This window comes from Oreochromis aureus, linkage group 9 (genome assembly GCF_013358895.1).
Source record: "Oreochromis aureus strain Israel breed Guangdong linkage group 9, ZZ_aureus, whole genome shotgun sequence".
Lineage (NCBI taxonomy): Eukaryota > Metazoa > Chordata > Actinopteri > Cichliformes > Cichlidae > Oreochromis > Oreochromis aureus.
In genome coordinates, this window is record NC_052950.1 from 28,569,535 (window position 1) to 28,586,436 (window position 16,902).

At 40.8% G+C, this 16,902-nt stretch overlaps 1 protein-coding gene across 1 annotated transcript; it reads left to right on the top strand.

The window, feature by feature from the left end:
* The first annotated feature begins 1,584 nt into the window (after window positions 1-1,584).
* On the top strand, window positions 1,585-12,706 carry LOC116322151 (tumor necrosis factor ligand superfamily member 10-like). Its single transcript, XM_031742163.2, has 6 exons — window positions 1,585-1,801; window positions 2,812-2,937; window positions 7,272-7,341; window positions 7,455-7,550; window positions 8,055-8,296; window positions 10,494-12,706. The coding sequence occupies exons 1-6, from the start codon at window positions 1,694-1,696 to the stop codon at window positions 10,701-10,703; spliced, it is 852 nt and encodes a 283-aa protein (XP_031598023.1). The 5' UTR covers window positions 1,585-1,693; the 3' UTR covers window positions 10,704-12,706.
* The last annotated feature ends 4,196 nt before the right edge of the window (window positions 12,707-16,902 follow it).

Genomic DNA, 16,902 nt, shown 5'->3' on the forward strand with positions numbered 1-16,902 from the left:
TTTCGTTTGTTTTTACGTATAAGGCCTGTAAATATCAGTAATTACACAGTAAATTCAGTTTTCTGTTGGATTTCGGGTATGTCTGCAAGAAGTTGTTTTGTTCATCTTGGGATATTATATGCAGCCAAAGAATTTCATGCACGCTGATCCCTTCAGATGGAACTCCTAAGCATGTGCTTTGGAGTTAAAACTTCGGTATTGTTTTCATGAAACTCTCTGAAATTTGCTACAGCACCCTGGATCCTGTAGCAAAAGTTTCAACTTTTAGAATATTAAAGATAAGAATGACAAAATATTATCTAAATCTGACCATTTTCCAAGAAGGAGTTCATTGAAGGACAAAGCCTAAAAGTGCCAAAAATGATGCCAAAAAGTGACACTTGGATCAGGTATCAATCTAAATCTTCCTCAACGACCCGAATCTCAAAAAAGTCTCAAAATGTCTAAAAATCTTAACAAATGACAAAATGACAAATAGACAATTTATTCATTCTACTCTGGTGTTGTTCTATGTTTACAGCATTAACATAGCACGGAGGAAGCTAACTACAAAGGACCAGCAGTTTGGAGGCATTTTCCTTCTTCTGTAAAGAGTTTTGACCTTAACACAAACTGTGGTCAAGCACACTGAAATGACTGAAAACCTCCTACAATTGTTTTCCCTGTTGGCTTCTTTGTCTCTCTTGCTCTCACTCGTTCAGTGTAATACTTGTTGGAAGAGATATTACATTACATTGTTGTTGTCAACTCAATTAATATGATTTCACCTCACCTCTTGCCAAGTGTGATGCTTGTGCGTGTCTGAGCAGTAAAAGGAGGAGCCACAGAGAAACCAGTTCAAGTGTAAAATGACAGCAGCAAGTAGTAAAGACTCAGAAGGAGCTGAAATGACACAGCAGGTGAATAACAAACATGCTTATTTTAGTTTGTATTTGTTATTGTACTAATTAATACACTTTATTCATTCCTACAGTTAGATACCATTTGTTATGTAAGGCATGACTGCTGAATTAATGCTCTTCCTCTTCCTTATGGAAAGGAACACAGCTTATTAACTTGACACCAGGCAGCAGGAAAAACTTGAAACTAGAAAAAGTTAATCCCCAAATCAAAATAGTCGAGTGGCCAATACACACATGACCCCTTACATCTGAACTCCTGCTCTTTAAAAAAAGAAGAAGATACAATTCATTTAGGATACTAATGATAAACACAGCTGTTCCATTGTTGCCCTGGACCCCAAAATCATAAAGATTTAATACAAGTGGTGAAATCATTCGTTTAGATTAGCCTCCACAAACTCTCTATGAAAGTCCTGTGCATTCCAAAATCCAACTGCTGAGCTATTCTGAGCATGTTTCAGAACATGATCTCTGGTCATGTCAAAGGCATTTTTCTCACAGTAAAACTCGGAGTAGAGATCTATAGCAACGATATGAGAGTTCACAATAAACTAGAAGGCTATCTGTGTTTTTTCAGCGCAGAAATGAAACAATAATCCCTGCAGCACAAATCTCAAAGAGGGAAAAGCTCTTGTTCTTCAGGCCCGGCCCCGCCTCCTCCTCCTCCTCCTGCTTGCAGGGGACAGAGAGGGTAGAAGTTAAGCAGTCAGCTCTCTGCCATTGTTCTTGTTCTGGACGTCTGCGAACGGGACGGGTGGCGCTGGTCGGGTACCGGACCGCAGTCTGTCGTTATGACGGGCTCCGGTCCGAAGCTCGGGGTCCTGCTGCTGGTGGCGGTTCTGCTGCAGACTGTGGTCGTCACCATCACCGTGCTGCACTTCACAACGGCTCTCAACTCGGTAAGGAACAATTTAAAGTTCGGAGAGAAGAGTCAGGGACGCGCGGACGCTTTTACGCATGGCCGTGCTTTGCGCACAGCGAGGCGGGGGCAAAGTTGATGCAGCCGCGTGTTACTTCATTTTGCTGCTGACTTAATTATCGCAGAGTTTTAATGCGCAGTTGAGCAGTGACAAGTTCTGGAGCAAACCACTTTCATTAGTTTTGCGCTCTGGAGTTGCTGCTGCGCTCCAAAGAACATATAGTCCACTTTTAATTTCTTTGTCTGTTTTTTCTTTTCTTTCACACATTGTAATGCAGGTCACTTATGCTGCTCTGGAGTTAGGTTTGCACAATGCAGTGTCACGCAAACATACACACCTTGTTTTTCTCTGCAGCTGCAAACGTAGAACAGAGAACAAGGAAGTTAAAACGAAAAGCAGCAGGAGAGGTGGCCTGCAGATAATTTTATGATCATCTGTGACAGTCAGGAAGAGTTTCTACAGACCTGTGCGCCTGCTTTTTTGTCAGTGTGATTGTGCTGCCCCGACTGTACTTTTGATGAAGTACTTTTGATGAAGTACATTTGAGAGTCCTCTGCTCAGATGGATTCAGTCCAGTACAACTCTCAGCCTTTGTTTACAGTAATCAATCATTAACCCAGAGATGAGATGCAGCAGCGATATGTGGAAAATGAAACTTAAACACATGACAAGGAAGGAAAGGGATGCATGCCAGGAAATTATGATGACTCAGGTTCTAAAGCCAACTCTTTAGACAGTAATTGTTTTAGTGTGGACAATGGGCATTTTTCTACAAAAAAAGAGCAAGAAAAATTGGTGTAATAAAGTTAACATCAGCATGTAAAATTATGTTTTTAAAGCGAACAGACCTTGAAAACAACTTTTGGTTTTGCTGGCAAACATCATGAAACCAGAGAGACCGTCAGGTGTGTCAGGAATGTTTGATGGGAAAATAAAGAGACATTGCTCCACTTGTTCCATGCTATCCTTCATACCTTCACTATTCGCAGATAAAGGAGACTTTTTCCAGGAGCAGTGTCTCCTGTCTGACGGGCACTGACCTGCAGAGCATCACGGATGCGCGAGGGGATCTGTGCTGGCAGGTCACTCAGCAGGTTCACCTCCTCATCGAGAAGGTACAGTATCACGTGGAATTATTGCTTATTTTTACCCCTCAGAACTTAACTGACCTATAAAATCCACAAACTGTATGTAAACAATGGATGCAGCCGCTGTGGCATTACTTTGAAATTAAATTCAAACTGTGAAACAAGTCAGGGTTCTTATTTTAAAGCTACAGTCTAAATTAATAGGGAGAAAGCGTCTTAACTTTAAGCTGTCAGTGGGATGTAAAAACATGTAGAGAATAAGCAGCAAATCTGATAGAACCCTCTTAAAATGTTTGGCTACTTTGCCCCGAAATGAGGTTTAAGACTAAAACCTCTTAGGGTATCATTTTGACCTCATCCTGCAGGAATACCAGTGATGGCAAATAAGGATTTCTTAAGTTAATTTTAAAATTTCTATGAAAATTATGTTACAGATTTGACAAAACCAGTCTTTAAGATGAAGTTGTGAGAGTTTTGCTAGTTTTACAAATAACTAACTTCACTAATAAACAAGGAACACAACAGCTAACACATCTAAATAATTTCATTATTGTAGAAGAAGAACATCACTGAAACATCTAAGAGAAATGGTGTTAGTTATCCTAAAGTAAACAGGGTATAAACACAATGTGTTCATTGTAAAAAAAATTTAAAACTAAACCTCAAAGTTGGTTACAAAGTAATATAAACATTTTAACAGATTCATTATTGTAGACGTTTGACACACACTCCAGATCCCCACACTGACTACACGATGAATAAACCCGTATTAGGAAAAGTAAAAAATGAAATGTTATCATTCGTTCATTAGAGTGCCGACACAAACAGCAACTCAACATATGCTGAATATGCGCCATGTTTATGCACACTATGGATACAGGAAGCCAAGAAAAAGTAAGAAGACACTTAAATACATCTTTATATTTAACCAATAGAGAGCTGTGTCTGCTACCACACAGCAGAAACCACCTCTCCTATTCACATGCACAGCAACTTGATTGGCTTTTAACTTGCTGCTCTGAATATAATGCCTCTGACGTCACCTGCTTCTTTCTAAAACCCTCTTCTGAAGTCTCAGTGATAGCATTTTGGCTGATGCCATGCTGTTGTTGTTGTTGTTGTTGCATCCATAGACTGTTTAGTTGTAACCTACAGAAACGTATATCAGATAATTAGTACTTAGAAACAGTGATAAAATACCAAAGAAGAGACAAAGACTTACTGGAAAAGCTGTTGGTATCCAGAATCCACATATTAGCAGAGAGCTACAGGCTACCTGTCACTCATCAGATGCACACCTCTAACTTTAAGCCTTAATAAACTTCAAATAATTCAGGTCTCATACAGCTGCTATGAAGGGTTCAATTAGTCACTAGAATAAAACCAGCTTTCAGTAAACCTGTTTATTTCTGCTGTGAAGGTGTACATCTTAAACCTGGGCGTCACTGGGGGGGATTGACTCACTTTAGGAGCCTCAAGTGGTCATTAGAGGATCTGCAGCTTCTGGCAGCTCAGAGTTGCTTTCATGTTTCAGCTGCAGAGTTTTTCCGCTTGGTAAAATCTGAAAATGAGCTGTGCATATCGGTTTCAGCCGATCTCTATTAATGACTCGAATGATTTGGCCAGCTGCTGAGATTTCAAAACTTAATTTCTTCTCCTTCACTGCACTGCATCAAAAACTCCCCACCCACAGGGCTTTGGAGACATTGCTAACCTCCTACACTCCTCCCAGCTGCAATGGCTGAAAAATGCTTACAAAGCAAATGCTGAAGAAGGTTTATTGTTATTTTGTATTCCGCTGTCCCTTATTTAATGGAACTCCGCACAGCTGGGAGTTTTACTCTTGATGATAAACACAAGAGGGGCGCCACGGGAGAGCAGGAGTACGACTAAAAAATAAGGCTTCTGTTTAACAGGGCTCCATTGTTATCCTAAAACTATTAACTTATTGTTTTCCATGGGATTCATTGGCAGAAAGAAAAATGTAGAATAAAGGCAGCTTTATCTCTTAAACTCAAACAGGGGTCATTATTATTATCATTATTAGGGGCTTCCTGTGGATATTCGCTGAAGAAAGAAAAACTGAAATGATCCAAATCACTGCCTGCGGATGCACAATGAACTCCTTCATAGCTGGAGATGTGATGTGATCCTGTGTGGTTTAATCAGCACAGGAATGCATTCACCTGCCCTGCACTGACACACACACAAGCCCGCCTGCACACACACACACACACACACACACACACACACACACACACACACACACACACACACACACACACACACACACACACACACACACACACACACACACACACAGAGCAAACATATTCATTTTCTTTTGCTTGCTATTTGTGCACATTGTTTGTTTTTCTTCCCTTCTCTCCTCCTCTGACTTTGCTGCTCTGCTAAATACTTCAACTTGGGTTTTTTCCGATTCTGCTGGTTGATTAAATTTAGTTCAGAACATAAACAACACAGAGACGGTCGGATCCAGGACGTTGGTTTGGGTTTTTAAACTCAGAAGGAATCTGAATTTACAGTAGCATTTCCTCTAAAAACACATTCAACAGGCAGGTGAAAGGTAGAAACCTAAAAAACGCCCATAGCTGCAGATGTGTTGGTGTTATAGCACATTAGCCATATTAGCACAGAGATTTTGACCAGAAGGTATTACGCAGTAAAATTTTACAGCGTCAGTTAAACCTAATTTAATCATTTTATTATACTCACTGGCCACTTTGTTAGGTACACCTGTTGAGCTGCTTGTTAACAAAGATATCTAGTCAGCCAATCACATGGCAGCAAGTCAGTGCATTTAGACACACAGACAAAGTTCAACCTGATCATCAGAATGGGGAAAAAAGGTGATTTAAGTAACTTAGAAAGGTTGTTGGTGCCAGACAGGCTGATCTGAGTGTCTCAGAAACTGCTGACCTGCTGGGATTTTTCCACACAGTCATCTCTGTGGTTTACAGACGCTTGTCTGAAAAAGAGGAAATATCCAGTGACCGGGATGAAAATGCCTTATTGATGCCAGATTGAGCTGAGCTGATAGGAAGGCGATAGTAACAAACCACTCGTTACAACCAAGGTATGAAGAAGAGCTTCTCCGAACACGGAACATGTCAAAACTTGAAGCAGATGAGCTACAGCAGCAGACGACTCTCCTGTCTCCAGTCTTAATTTCTGGTGCAACGTTCAGATTGAAGGGTCAGAGTTTAACGTAAACAACATAAAACTATGGCTCCGTCATGCCTGATGGTGTGGGGGATATTTTTTTAGCACACTGTGGGCCTCTTTGCACCAACTGAGCACCATTTAAACACCACAGTCTGCCTGAATATTGTTGCTCATGTCTTTATGACCACAGCGTACCCATCTTCTGACGGCTCCTTCCAGCAGAACAATGCGCTACGTCACAACGCTCAAATCGTGTCTGACTGGTTTCTTGAACACGACAGATCTCAATCCAGAGCGCCTTTGGCACGCTGTGGGAGATTCACATCACGGATGTGCAGCCGAAAAATCGGCAGCAACTGTGTCAATAGGGACCAAAATCCCTGAGGAATGTCTCCATCATCTCATTGAATCTCATTGCAAAGAAGCTACAAATGTGCTAGCACCAATATCGGCAGGATTTTCCCTCTAAGAAGCATTATTTGCGTAAAATAGACATTTTAAGACAATTGATCCTGTAGGAGAAAATATTTCCATTTGAACCAAAGCAATGAACCAGCTGACCAGCAGTTTGTCAGCCTGACAACCCGCTATTAGTATTCCCATGCTGAAACTATCCAGTGACATCTTGTTTTTAAAGTATGCATGAATCTCTAATCTCTGACGCTTATCTCATCTTTTTTAGGAATATTTAAATAAGTTGCCTGTTGTTATGTTCTGATCATCTCTTTAACCATTAAATAATCATTAAATTATGTCTTATCTCTTTTCTCAGATTCTTTCAGAAAGCCTCTTCTTTTTTCTTTTAAAACACATTTCTGCAGCTGAACTAAACTGTCCAGAACCATTATTTAGAAAATGGTTTTAGTTGGTTTGGCAGTAGTTTCCAATTAATTGGCAAAAGAAATGAAAAACACAAGGAAATTGGAGACGGGTCGTTTCCAGGAAAGAATCCGTTGCCAACGTTAACATGAAGACTCCTTTTTATTCAAAGGAGCAAGTCTCCTGATCTGATGTCAGCTTTTACAGGGTCAAAGTTAGATAAGACGCTGCTTGGCATGTCTGCGGTACGAGCTGATGGCCCCGCTCGGCAGATAAAGTGGCGAAAGGTTATTACTATGTTTAATGTTACAGACATGTTACTCAAAAATCTTACTTTACCACTGTTTTTCCTACAGTCATTGTCTCAGCAGAGCCAGAGACAGAGGCAGAGGCAGCGGCAGAGGCAGAATTCGTCGGAAGTGAAAGGTGAGAAAGCAAAACCAAAACATGCAAACATCTGACCTATGACCTACTAAATACTGATCTATCCTCTGATCGGACTTTTCTGGGTGTATTTTCCATCCTTTCCTTCACGTTAGATGAAGTCTCCCAGGTGCTGCTCTCTCTCTCTCGCCCCAAAGTTGCCGCTCATGTCACGGGCAGCTTTGTCCCCAAACTGGAGCGAGCAGGAGGAGGTGAGTGCTGCTGAAAGTGGCCGCTAGGCGGATTGTGTTAGAGCAAAATTTAAACAGCGTGCACAGGGCAACCTTTCAATTTAAAGGCAACGTCTGTATTTTTATTCTTGGACTCTACTAGTGTAGCTTTGCATGAGTTACACTTCAAAATAATCCAGACCCCTGTCTTAAACAAGGTGTTTGCCCCTTTAAGCCAACTTTCTTCTGATTGAATGCCCCTCATTAACAACATTTGGACAGCAGTTGGGTGCGGCTTCTGGGCCTAAGATGACCACATTAGGGATATCCCCTCTCACTGACATCATAGAGATTTATGAGTAGAACAAACTCTCAAAACTGAGAGTTTTTGGCTCAGAATGATTACTTTCACATATCCTGACCTCATTATTAGGAGTCTTTAAAACAAACTGTTGAACTCCACCACCCTTGAAATGAAGTTTTAGCTGTCATCACATTTGATTGCATAACAGAATCTGATGTTGTCCACTTGCCTTACTTCCTCAGCTCCAGTCTTTGCTGGGCGGCGCGTTTATGGCCAGAAGATCTCATGGTGGGAGGGCCGTAAGGGGCTGGCCTTCCTCCAGGACGTCCAGCTGGTGGATGGGGAGCTGGTGGTGTCACAGCCGGGCCTCTACTATGTCTACGCCCAGACTTACTTCAGACACAGCCACCTGGGGGAGGATGGAGAGGACAGCGAGGAGGTGGAGGATAGGGGGAAACCTCTGCTGCAGTACATCTATAAGAAGGTGAGAGACACATTCATAAACTAACTTATCACTTATGGTTCTTTCACTCGTCTGGTGTTGTAAATATTTGGTTTGACCTGTACTCATACATCAGTCAAATTATTCATTTTGGCAATAAAACAAAACTCCTCCTGCCTGAATTAAATCCAGCTTGTCTTGACCTATCTGCACATTTATTTGTAATCTTTTAGTGTTTGTTGCACAGAACATCGCAGACTGTTGAGTCACTGGGGTGGGGGTGTGTTAGGATGGTGTCTGACTAGTAAAATATGATGACTAATAAGCATTCAGACAGAATTGCTGTAAATATCGAATAACCTTTGGCTTCTGCTTTGTCAGCTAAAACTTCAATTAAAGGGGACATATTTTACCCATAAAAATGAAAAAGAGCCATTTTCTAGCATTATGCTTGTGGATTAAGGGGCATTCAAATCCACCGTGCTTTTTATTTTTTGGCTTAATTAATTAAAATCATAGATGTCGAAGACGGGGCCCACTGGGGCATCCAGTCTGGCGAAGGAGGATGTAATAGTTGGGCTTTGTGTGAGGATTGTGTCGCAAGTTTTAAATCTGATGAGGTCATGAGAGTGTTTGTTCAAACTGTTAATTTCTGCCAATTCAGACGGCTGAATCATTGTTCGGAGTCTTTAGAGTCCTTCTGAAAAAGACATTACAGATGGCCTGTCATAACAAACCAAATTAAGGAGGTTGAGCCGAGGATCTGCGCTGATGCTTCTCCTTTATTTATGACAACAGTCTTTCTTGTAGTGACAGGCTGACTGTGGAGACTGTGGAAGTGGAAAAACATACTGAACTTATTGTCACAATTTCTTAAGACATCCCGGGCCGTGTGTCATCTGTTTGTAAATGGATGTTTTCTTAAATGTGAATGTTGGACTTCACTAGTTTAAAAGTGGTCATGCTTGATGTTTGCTGGTATGTGACAGTAACCAGTCACTCATCAGGCAAGCTGCAGCTGATTAGGATTAGCCAAATTAGCTGCCTCAACTATCAACTGACCAACTTCCACTTGATTTTTTTGCTAAACGACCAAGCGAAAACCAAACGAAAGCCAAATCAAACACGAGTGAGATTTACATACTAGATCGGTAGGGTCCCAGTTTAACCTTGATTGGCTCCAGTGTTCTCAGACAACAGCTACTGCCTGCCGAGGACAGAGAAATAGGAAAGGGGGAAGGAGTGTTAGCAGGCAGTGAGAGAGAAAAAAGGCAGGAGTGTGCACAAAGTTAGAGACGCAAAGTTGAGATGCTTTGTTAGAGGGCCAGTGGATACTGAATGTGGAGCTAGAAGGAAAAGGGAAGACCACAAAAAAGGTTCAAGGATCTAGTGAGACGGATATGCAGTGGGTTTCATGTGACAGGGCAGGATGCTAGGGATAGGCTGAGCTGGAGGCAGATGATCTGCTGTGGCGTCCGTTTAAAGGACAAAAGAAGAAGATTTAATTAGCAGGTATATGTGTGATGCACCAGTACAATTTATTTGTAATTGTAATTTGTATACAGTCTGCACAAGTGTCCATCTTGCACAACTTTTGATATGATTCACAGGCAGTAGCGCTGGCACTTTAACAGTTGAACTTTTCTCAGCTCTTTAAACAAATGGTTTTAGTTTGACATCCTCATATTACACCTTTCAAAGTGAATGAGAACTGAAATGTGTACGTGTGAAAACTGTATAAGACCAAAAGAAATTATTGATGTGTTTATTAGTTTATGTGAAATGGATTTAGTGATGGGTAAACATTTCCAGATATCACTGACAGCACATAAGCAGATGTATGAAAAAAAACCTGTTATGAATAAGTAAAATCCTGCCAAACATTTTAAGGTCAGTGCTCATGGAGCACATGGATTGGGTTCTTCTTTGTGTTTTGCTTTGTTTTTCTGAGCCGAGATTATAATTGAAATTGATTTGTTTTGTCCTGCAAAAGACAGATTCTTGGACCAGAGTATGATTGAGAAACTTGTAAACATCTCCCAAGAAAGCTTTAGTTTAAGACAAAATCTAGGAGTGTTTTGATCATAAGCAATGACAGCTCGCTGACAGCTGATTGGTTGCTTCTCGTCTCTGTGGTTGAGACTCAAACATGAAACATCAAACATTCCTGCCTTTACGCCACCTTTGAAGCACTCATTCTAACATATCGCATTTCTCTCACCTGCTCTTCTCCCAACAGATGAGCTCATACCCGGCTCCCATCCTGCTGATGAAAACAAGCCGCACTTCCTGCTGGTCCCAAGGTTCCCAGTACTCTCTTCACTCCGCCCACCAGGGGGGGCTGTTCCCACTTACTACCGGCGACCGCCTGTTCGTCACGGTGACAAATGCATCTGCTGTGGACATGGACGAGGAGACCAGCTTCTTTGGTGCATTTCTGATCAGCTAGAGTAGCAGGTCCTGGACTGGGCATCTCGGGTTTTGCCTAATGAAATAGCTTAATGATGCTACCGTGCTGTAATGATGAGCGTGGTAGCGTCTAGACTTCTCCTAGAGTTTAAAACTATAAAAGTCAAGGAGAAGTCGAACAACTTTTACGACACTGGTTCTCTGGGGGGAGAAGACACTGATGTGGCTGTGCATGAGTGCTTATCAAACCAAACAAACTTTTGTATTCGAGTGTTCCTTAAAGTAAGTGTGGACTGGACTTTACAGGGGTGTAGTTTTTTACAAACATCTCTTTAAGACGGAAGTACAGTTTTTTTAAGGATATGTAGGCCCAAAAGCAATTTTAATATCCAGCTAGGCATCTAATGCCTAATTTATAGCTCTGGACCCAATATCCAAGCTAGACCTTCAGCAAAATATAGACTACTTGTTGCACAAAAAGTTTAATTCCTTGTTGCGTCATCTACAATCTGTGTGGAGAGCAAAAGGAGGATTCAATTTGCTAAAATCTCGAAAAGAGTTCCTAAACTAATTCACGGGCTACACCGGAATACCCCCAAAATTACACGTGTCTCCAGAGGCTTAAACAACAGACTAGCTGAAATCTTGGATAGGTAGGTCTCAAAGTCACACTGGGATGCGAACCTGCAGATCAACCAGTACAGCTTACTATGCATCCTGAGGCAAATGTAATGTAGGGCGTGCTTTTTAAACTGCTTCAGCCTAGCTACAGTTGCCCGACACCTGCAAGCCACTTTGTAGCCCACCTTCACCTGCCGCCTCTTTTTCTTTTTTTCTCTGCAGGGTGTTGCTGCTGCTGCAGCGGTCCCAGAGCAGAGTCATGTAGCCAAATGTAAATTAGTGCAGATGGAAGTAATGTTTTGCCATAGTGGTCTTGCCTGGAGTAGATTTAACTGATAGACAATTTGGCTGTGAAGTGGCTGTGCAACACAAATATCCACAGGAAGGTTTGCCAAAGACCGAGAATTTGTCAAACTTTTATTCTTTGTTCTTATTCTTGTTTAACCCCTGTAGCAGTCGTGCCTAAAACCACCAAAAGTTGGAACCATTGAAACTGCCTGTGTTGCCTGAACAGGCTGCCAGTCCATCAGGGGGCTAACACAAAGAATCAGACCTTTAACGCTTGTATCCAAGCCTATGACTAATTTAGAAACAGTAAGAAACCTGTACGTGTTTGGACTGAGGGAGCAAACTGGACCACCTGGAGAAAAGCCCATGGAGGCACAGGAAGAACACAAAAGCTCCACATAAAAGGCCCACCTGACCACAAAGTTTAAACCAAGGAACCATCTTGCTTTGCGGGGACAGTGCTCACCACCAGGCTTGGATACACCAGTCACAAATAAACAAAAGCAATACCAGCTGCAGTTTTTTTCAGTTCTGCCATTAAGAAATGTTTGTATAAAAGTCATATGAGTCCACACAGAAATTTTAGGTGTATTCCTGTTTAGAGATGTAAATGCTGTGCTATATTTTTTTATTTTTATAATAATCATTTAAGTATTGAGTTCGTGAAATCTTTGTTCTTGACATTCCCCCAGTCAGAGGACAAACATGTGGGTAAAAGTATAAACCTTAGAGACAATTTACTGCCTTTCAGATACACTTAATATACCCACCCATCATGTTGACAACCATATTGGGACTATGAAATAGGGTTGTGTACAGACTATACTTTGTGGTGCATCTGTCTGCACCAGGACCGCAGTCTCGCTTTCTTCTGTCAGACTTCCAGCATTTTGGCTCGTCCACTCCAACCTTTCTCCAAGAGGTGCATTAAATGCTCCCTTGCAGTTGGTATTCATGCTATGTTGGATTAACTGCAGATGTGACTTTCAGACTCGGGAAAATGGTCTGCATCTAAACAGCAGAAATATGTTGTTTTCTTTCTGTGTAGCTCTGCTGCTTTCCACATTGTTGTAGTGAACAACACAGCAGATGCCTTCCAAGGTAATTCAAATTAAAAAGCTGTTTTCACACATGCTCTGCAGCCCTGAACCTTAGTAGACATGACCAGACAGAGGTGCATGATGGAAAACAAATGTTTGAGGCAATCAAATAGGACCGTAGCCTGATTTAACCTTCCAGATCTCTCGTATTAGGTCCCAGTGATTTGTGAGAGCAGAGCAGCTATTGTTTGGTACAGCACTAATGATTGGGTGTCAGAAAGGAAGAAATTCAATTGTTGAAAAAGGTCTTTAGTCTTTCAAAAGTCTTAAAAATAATAAAGTGTGAGAACAGAATATTTAACAAATAAGGTGACCAGGTTTTTCCTGTCTGCTAGCTGTCAGTAAAAACTGGCGGCCAAGTGGTTTCAAACTTTATGTGATGGGAATCACACCAGTGCACTGCCTCACAAGTTCCAGGTCACGTCTACTGTCCTGCCAAGGAAATGTTTGTTTTCATGTGCAACTAGAGCATCAAACAAACCACACAAACAGCTTTTTTCCTCCAGTTTTTGCTTGTTTAAAGCAGCTGGCCTCAAATTTCATTCTGAGTGTAATAAAATATAAAATCTTAATTCTAACTTTTCGTAAGGTGCAGAAAACCTGGAGAAGTTGCTATAATTAACATCATCATCATCTGCTGATGGAGTGAATGTAAACCCCCTCCAAATATTTACAATTACCACAAAAATGATCAGCTCGATGCTGCTGAACACTCCAGACTACTCCTGGTAATGTAACTTTAAGCAACCAATACTTTTAATCTGGTTATAAATTCAATCTCAAGTATCCCCATTAAAGGTATTTTGTTATATTCACTGATGGATGCAGCAAAATTTCGTTGAGACATGACATAAAAAGACATGAATGCAACATTCACTGTATTACTTATGTAAATAAAACGAAGCACAATCATTTCAAATCAAATCAAATCAAATCAAATCACTTTTATTGTCACGTCACATGTGCAGGTACACTGGTACAGTACATGTGAGTGAAATTCTTGTGTGCGAGCTTCACAAGCAACAGAGGTGTGCAAAAATACAATAACATGAAACAAGCAAAATATAAGGATGGCTAAATCTGAGAGTAATAAATATATGTACAATATAAGAGTGTATGCATTACTGGATGTGTATACTAAATATGTTTTTCTACGTGTGTGTGTGTGTGTGTGTGTGTGTGTGTGTGTGTATACATATTTTACAGATTAAATAGAGTAAACAATAAAATAAAATATGTAAAATATACAGAGGTTGGTAGTTGGACATGTGCAAAACAGTGGCATTAATGTACAGTGTGGAGTGCATAATGTTGAAGTTCCAGTAGTGAGGGTGAGGTGTCTATGACGTGTTCACCAGTCTGATGGCCTGATGGAAAAAGCTGTCTCTCAGTCTGCTGGTTCGGGACCGGATGCTGCAGAACCTCCTTCCTGATGGAAGTAGTCTGAAGAGTTTGTGGCTGGGGTGACTGGAGTCCTTGATGATCCTCCCCGCTTTCCTCAGGCACCGCTTCCTGTAGATCAAATCAAAATCAAATCAAAATCAAATCAAATCAAATCACCTTTATTGTCACGTCACATGTGCAGGTACACTGGTACAGTACATGCGAGTGAAATTCTTGTGTGCAAGCTTCACAAGCAACAGAGTTGTGCAAAATACAATAACGTGCAACAAGCAAAATATAAAAATGGTTAATCTAAAAAGTAATAAATATATGTACCATATATAAAGGTATATACATTACTGAATGTGTGTACTAAATATGTTTTTCTACGTGTGTGTGTGTGCACACACACGTAGGCTGTGTTTAAGAACGCGTGTTCAAACTTTTGTTAAGGTGGTTGTTTAAGTTTTGTTAAGTCATGTTATGCTCTGGACCAACTTTGATGTAAAAATCTGTTTTCACGTTTGTGTTTTGGGGTTAATTATTTGTGAAGTGGATCTACTACAAAACAGTCCATGCTATTTTTCTCCTTTTCACTCCGGATCAGACTGGGACGTTGATGTGAATTAAGCCAGTACCTTAAATTCAGCCTCCATGTAGAAACATCTGCCTGCACTCAGCCCTCTTTGTCCACTTCAGTTTATTTGCATCAAAAACGGACATTCATGAGGTTATTAAGAATTAAATTCTTTGCCAGACAATTAAATGTGAATGTAAATAATCCAATTTTTGTGGGTGTAAATATGTGAAATAAAGACTCAATAAAAAAGCTCTTTGGATTTTTGTCCATTGTCTTATGCGAGAGACAGGGCACTGGAGACGAGGGTGAAGTCCAAGCTCTAAGCAAAAGCTGAGGCTGGCAAACTGTATGAGTCCAGAAAGTCAGCTCTTAAGGATATAATAAGAAATTCTAGGAAACATCTGCTGAATGGACCAGTATTTATATTGTGTCTTTCTTCTTTGAGCAGTCAAAGTGCTTTCAAAAAACAAAACAGTGTTTGAGTTTTTATTCGGAAAATTTTGAAGATGATTTATTGATTATGAATCATAAATTAATACCACCACGTTTGTGGAAAACTACACAAGCACACTCAGTAACGCGATGTCAGGCTGCAGCAGCACAGCATGTTCTCTGGTAGCACGAGCAAGCAAGCGGGTCGCAGAAGTCATGGAGGAAGAAGCCTGGGATTAGGAGATTTTTCTTTCTCTAAATGTCTTAAAACCAAATAAGCTGAGTCACTTTCATCCTCCTCAAAGTTTGAAGGGTTGTTGTTTGTTTGTGGTTATAAATTAAGAGCATTAAATGCTGAAGAGAACAGAAAATTAATGCAGTTTAACAAAGAAATGTGAATGCATTAAAGCAGACATCGTGAAAAAAGAAAATACCATTAGCATTTAACAATTATACTAAAAAAGAAAAATATATGTAATAATACACTATGTGTAATTAAGGAATTAATTTTTAGGGGAAAAACAAATAAGCATCTGAATAAGTAAGAAAAAGGTGTCAGTGTGTATTATTTGTGATCTTAAATCAGTTAAATCAAACATGACTCCTTAAAATCACAGATCTATATGTCATGATTTAAATTTGCAAAACTTTTTTAAACGTGTGCACAAATCGTACGTCATGTGAAATACCTTGGGTTATAAATTACATTTTAAATTTAAACAGATGACAACTGCACGTGTAACCAGGTTTTTTCTCCAAATAAGAAACACGAAAGCAACATCGAAGAGCCCGATATCAGAGTCATCAAATCATGCCTCGGGTCTGAAAGCAGGCAAGCATAAGAGAACAGAACAATGTGTCGGGGTTTCTGAATAGAATAGAATAGAATAGAATAGAATAGAATAGCCCTTTATTGTCATTGTACATGTACAACAAAATTATGGGTGTTTAAAACCAACTGTGCAGGAGTAAATTATCAATAGTAAGATAGCAGGAATAAATAGCAAACAGAAGAAATATGTACAATCAAGAGGAATATATACAAAACAAGAGAGGGGGGTGGGGGTGTGGGGTCAGACTGATGGTGCAATTTGATGGTGAGGATGTCTGGAATGATGGTGTTGAACGGTATGCCGTAGTCCACGAAGAGCATCCTCACGTAGCTCTTCCTGTTCTCCAGATGGATCTGCGCTCTGTGAAGGGTGATGTGATGGCATCCTCTGTGGACTGATTTGCTCTGTAAGCAAACTGGTGGGGGTCGAGGGACGTGGTAGACAGTCTCTGATGTGCTGAGACACTTTGTGCTCGAAAGGCTTCATCACTACAGACGCGAGGGCTATAGTGCTGTAGATAATAAGGCTGTCTATGCCATTTTTGGGGGGGATGGGAATGATGGTGGAGGCCTTCCGAAAGGTGGGAATGGTGCCATAAGTCAGGGAGAGGTTGAACAGTCTGGTGAGCATGACTGCCAGTTGATCGGCGCAAGCTTTTACCACAGCCTCGGGGATGCTATCAGAGCTGGCTCGTGGGGTTTACCGTTCTCAGTCTCCTCCTGACCCCATGATCCTGGAGGGAGATGGGGGTGTGCTGGGTGAGGGGGAGGTGAAGGGCTCAACCTGAGCAAAGACGGTGTTGAGCTCCCCTTCGAGTTTGAGGCTGCTGTCTGGGGTTGGGGGTTCAGTGAGAGCTTGGATGCAGCTTGGATGTAAAGCACTTCATTTATATTCAGTTGTTCAATATCAGTAAATGAATAGAGACCAAATCATTAAGGAATCTCAGAATTTAAGGAACAAGACACATGAATTTACAAATAAAATGTAAATCTATAAAGTCAG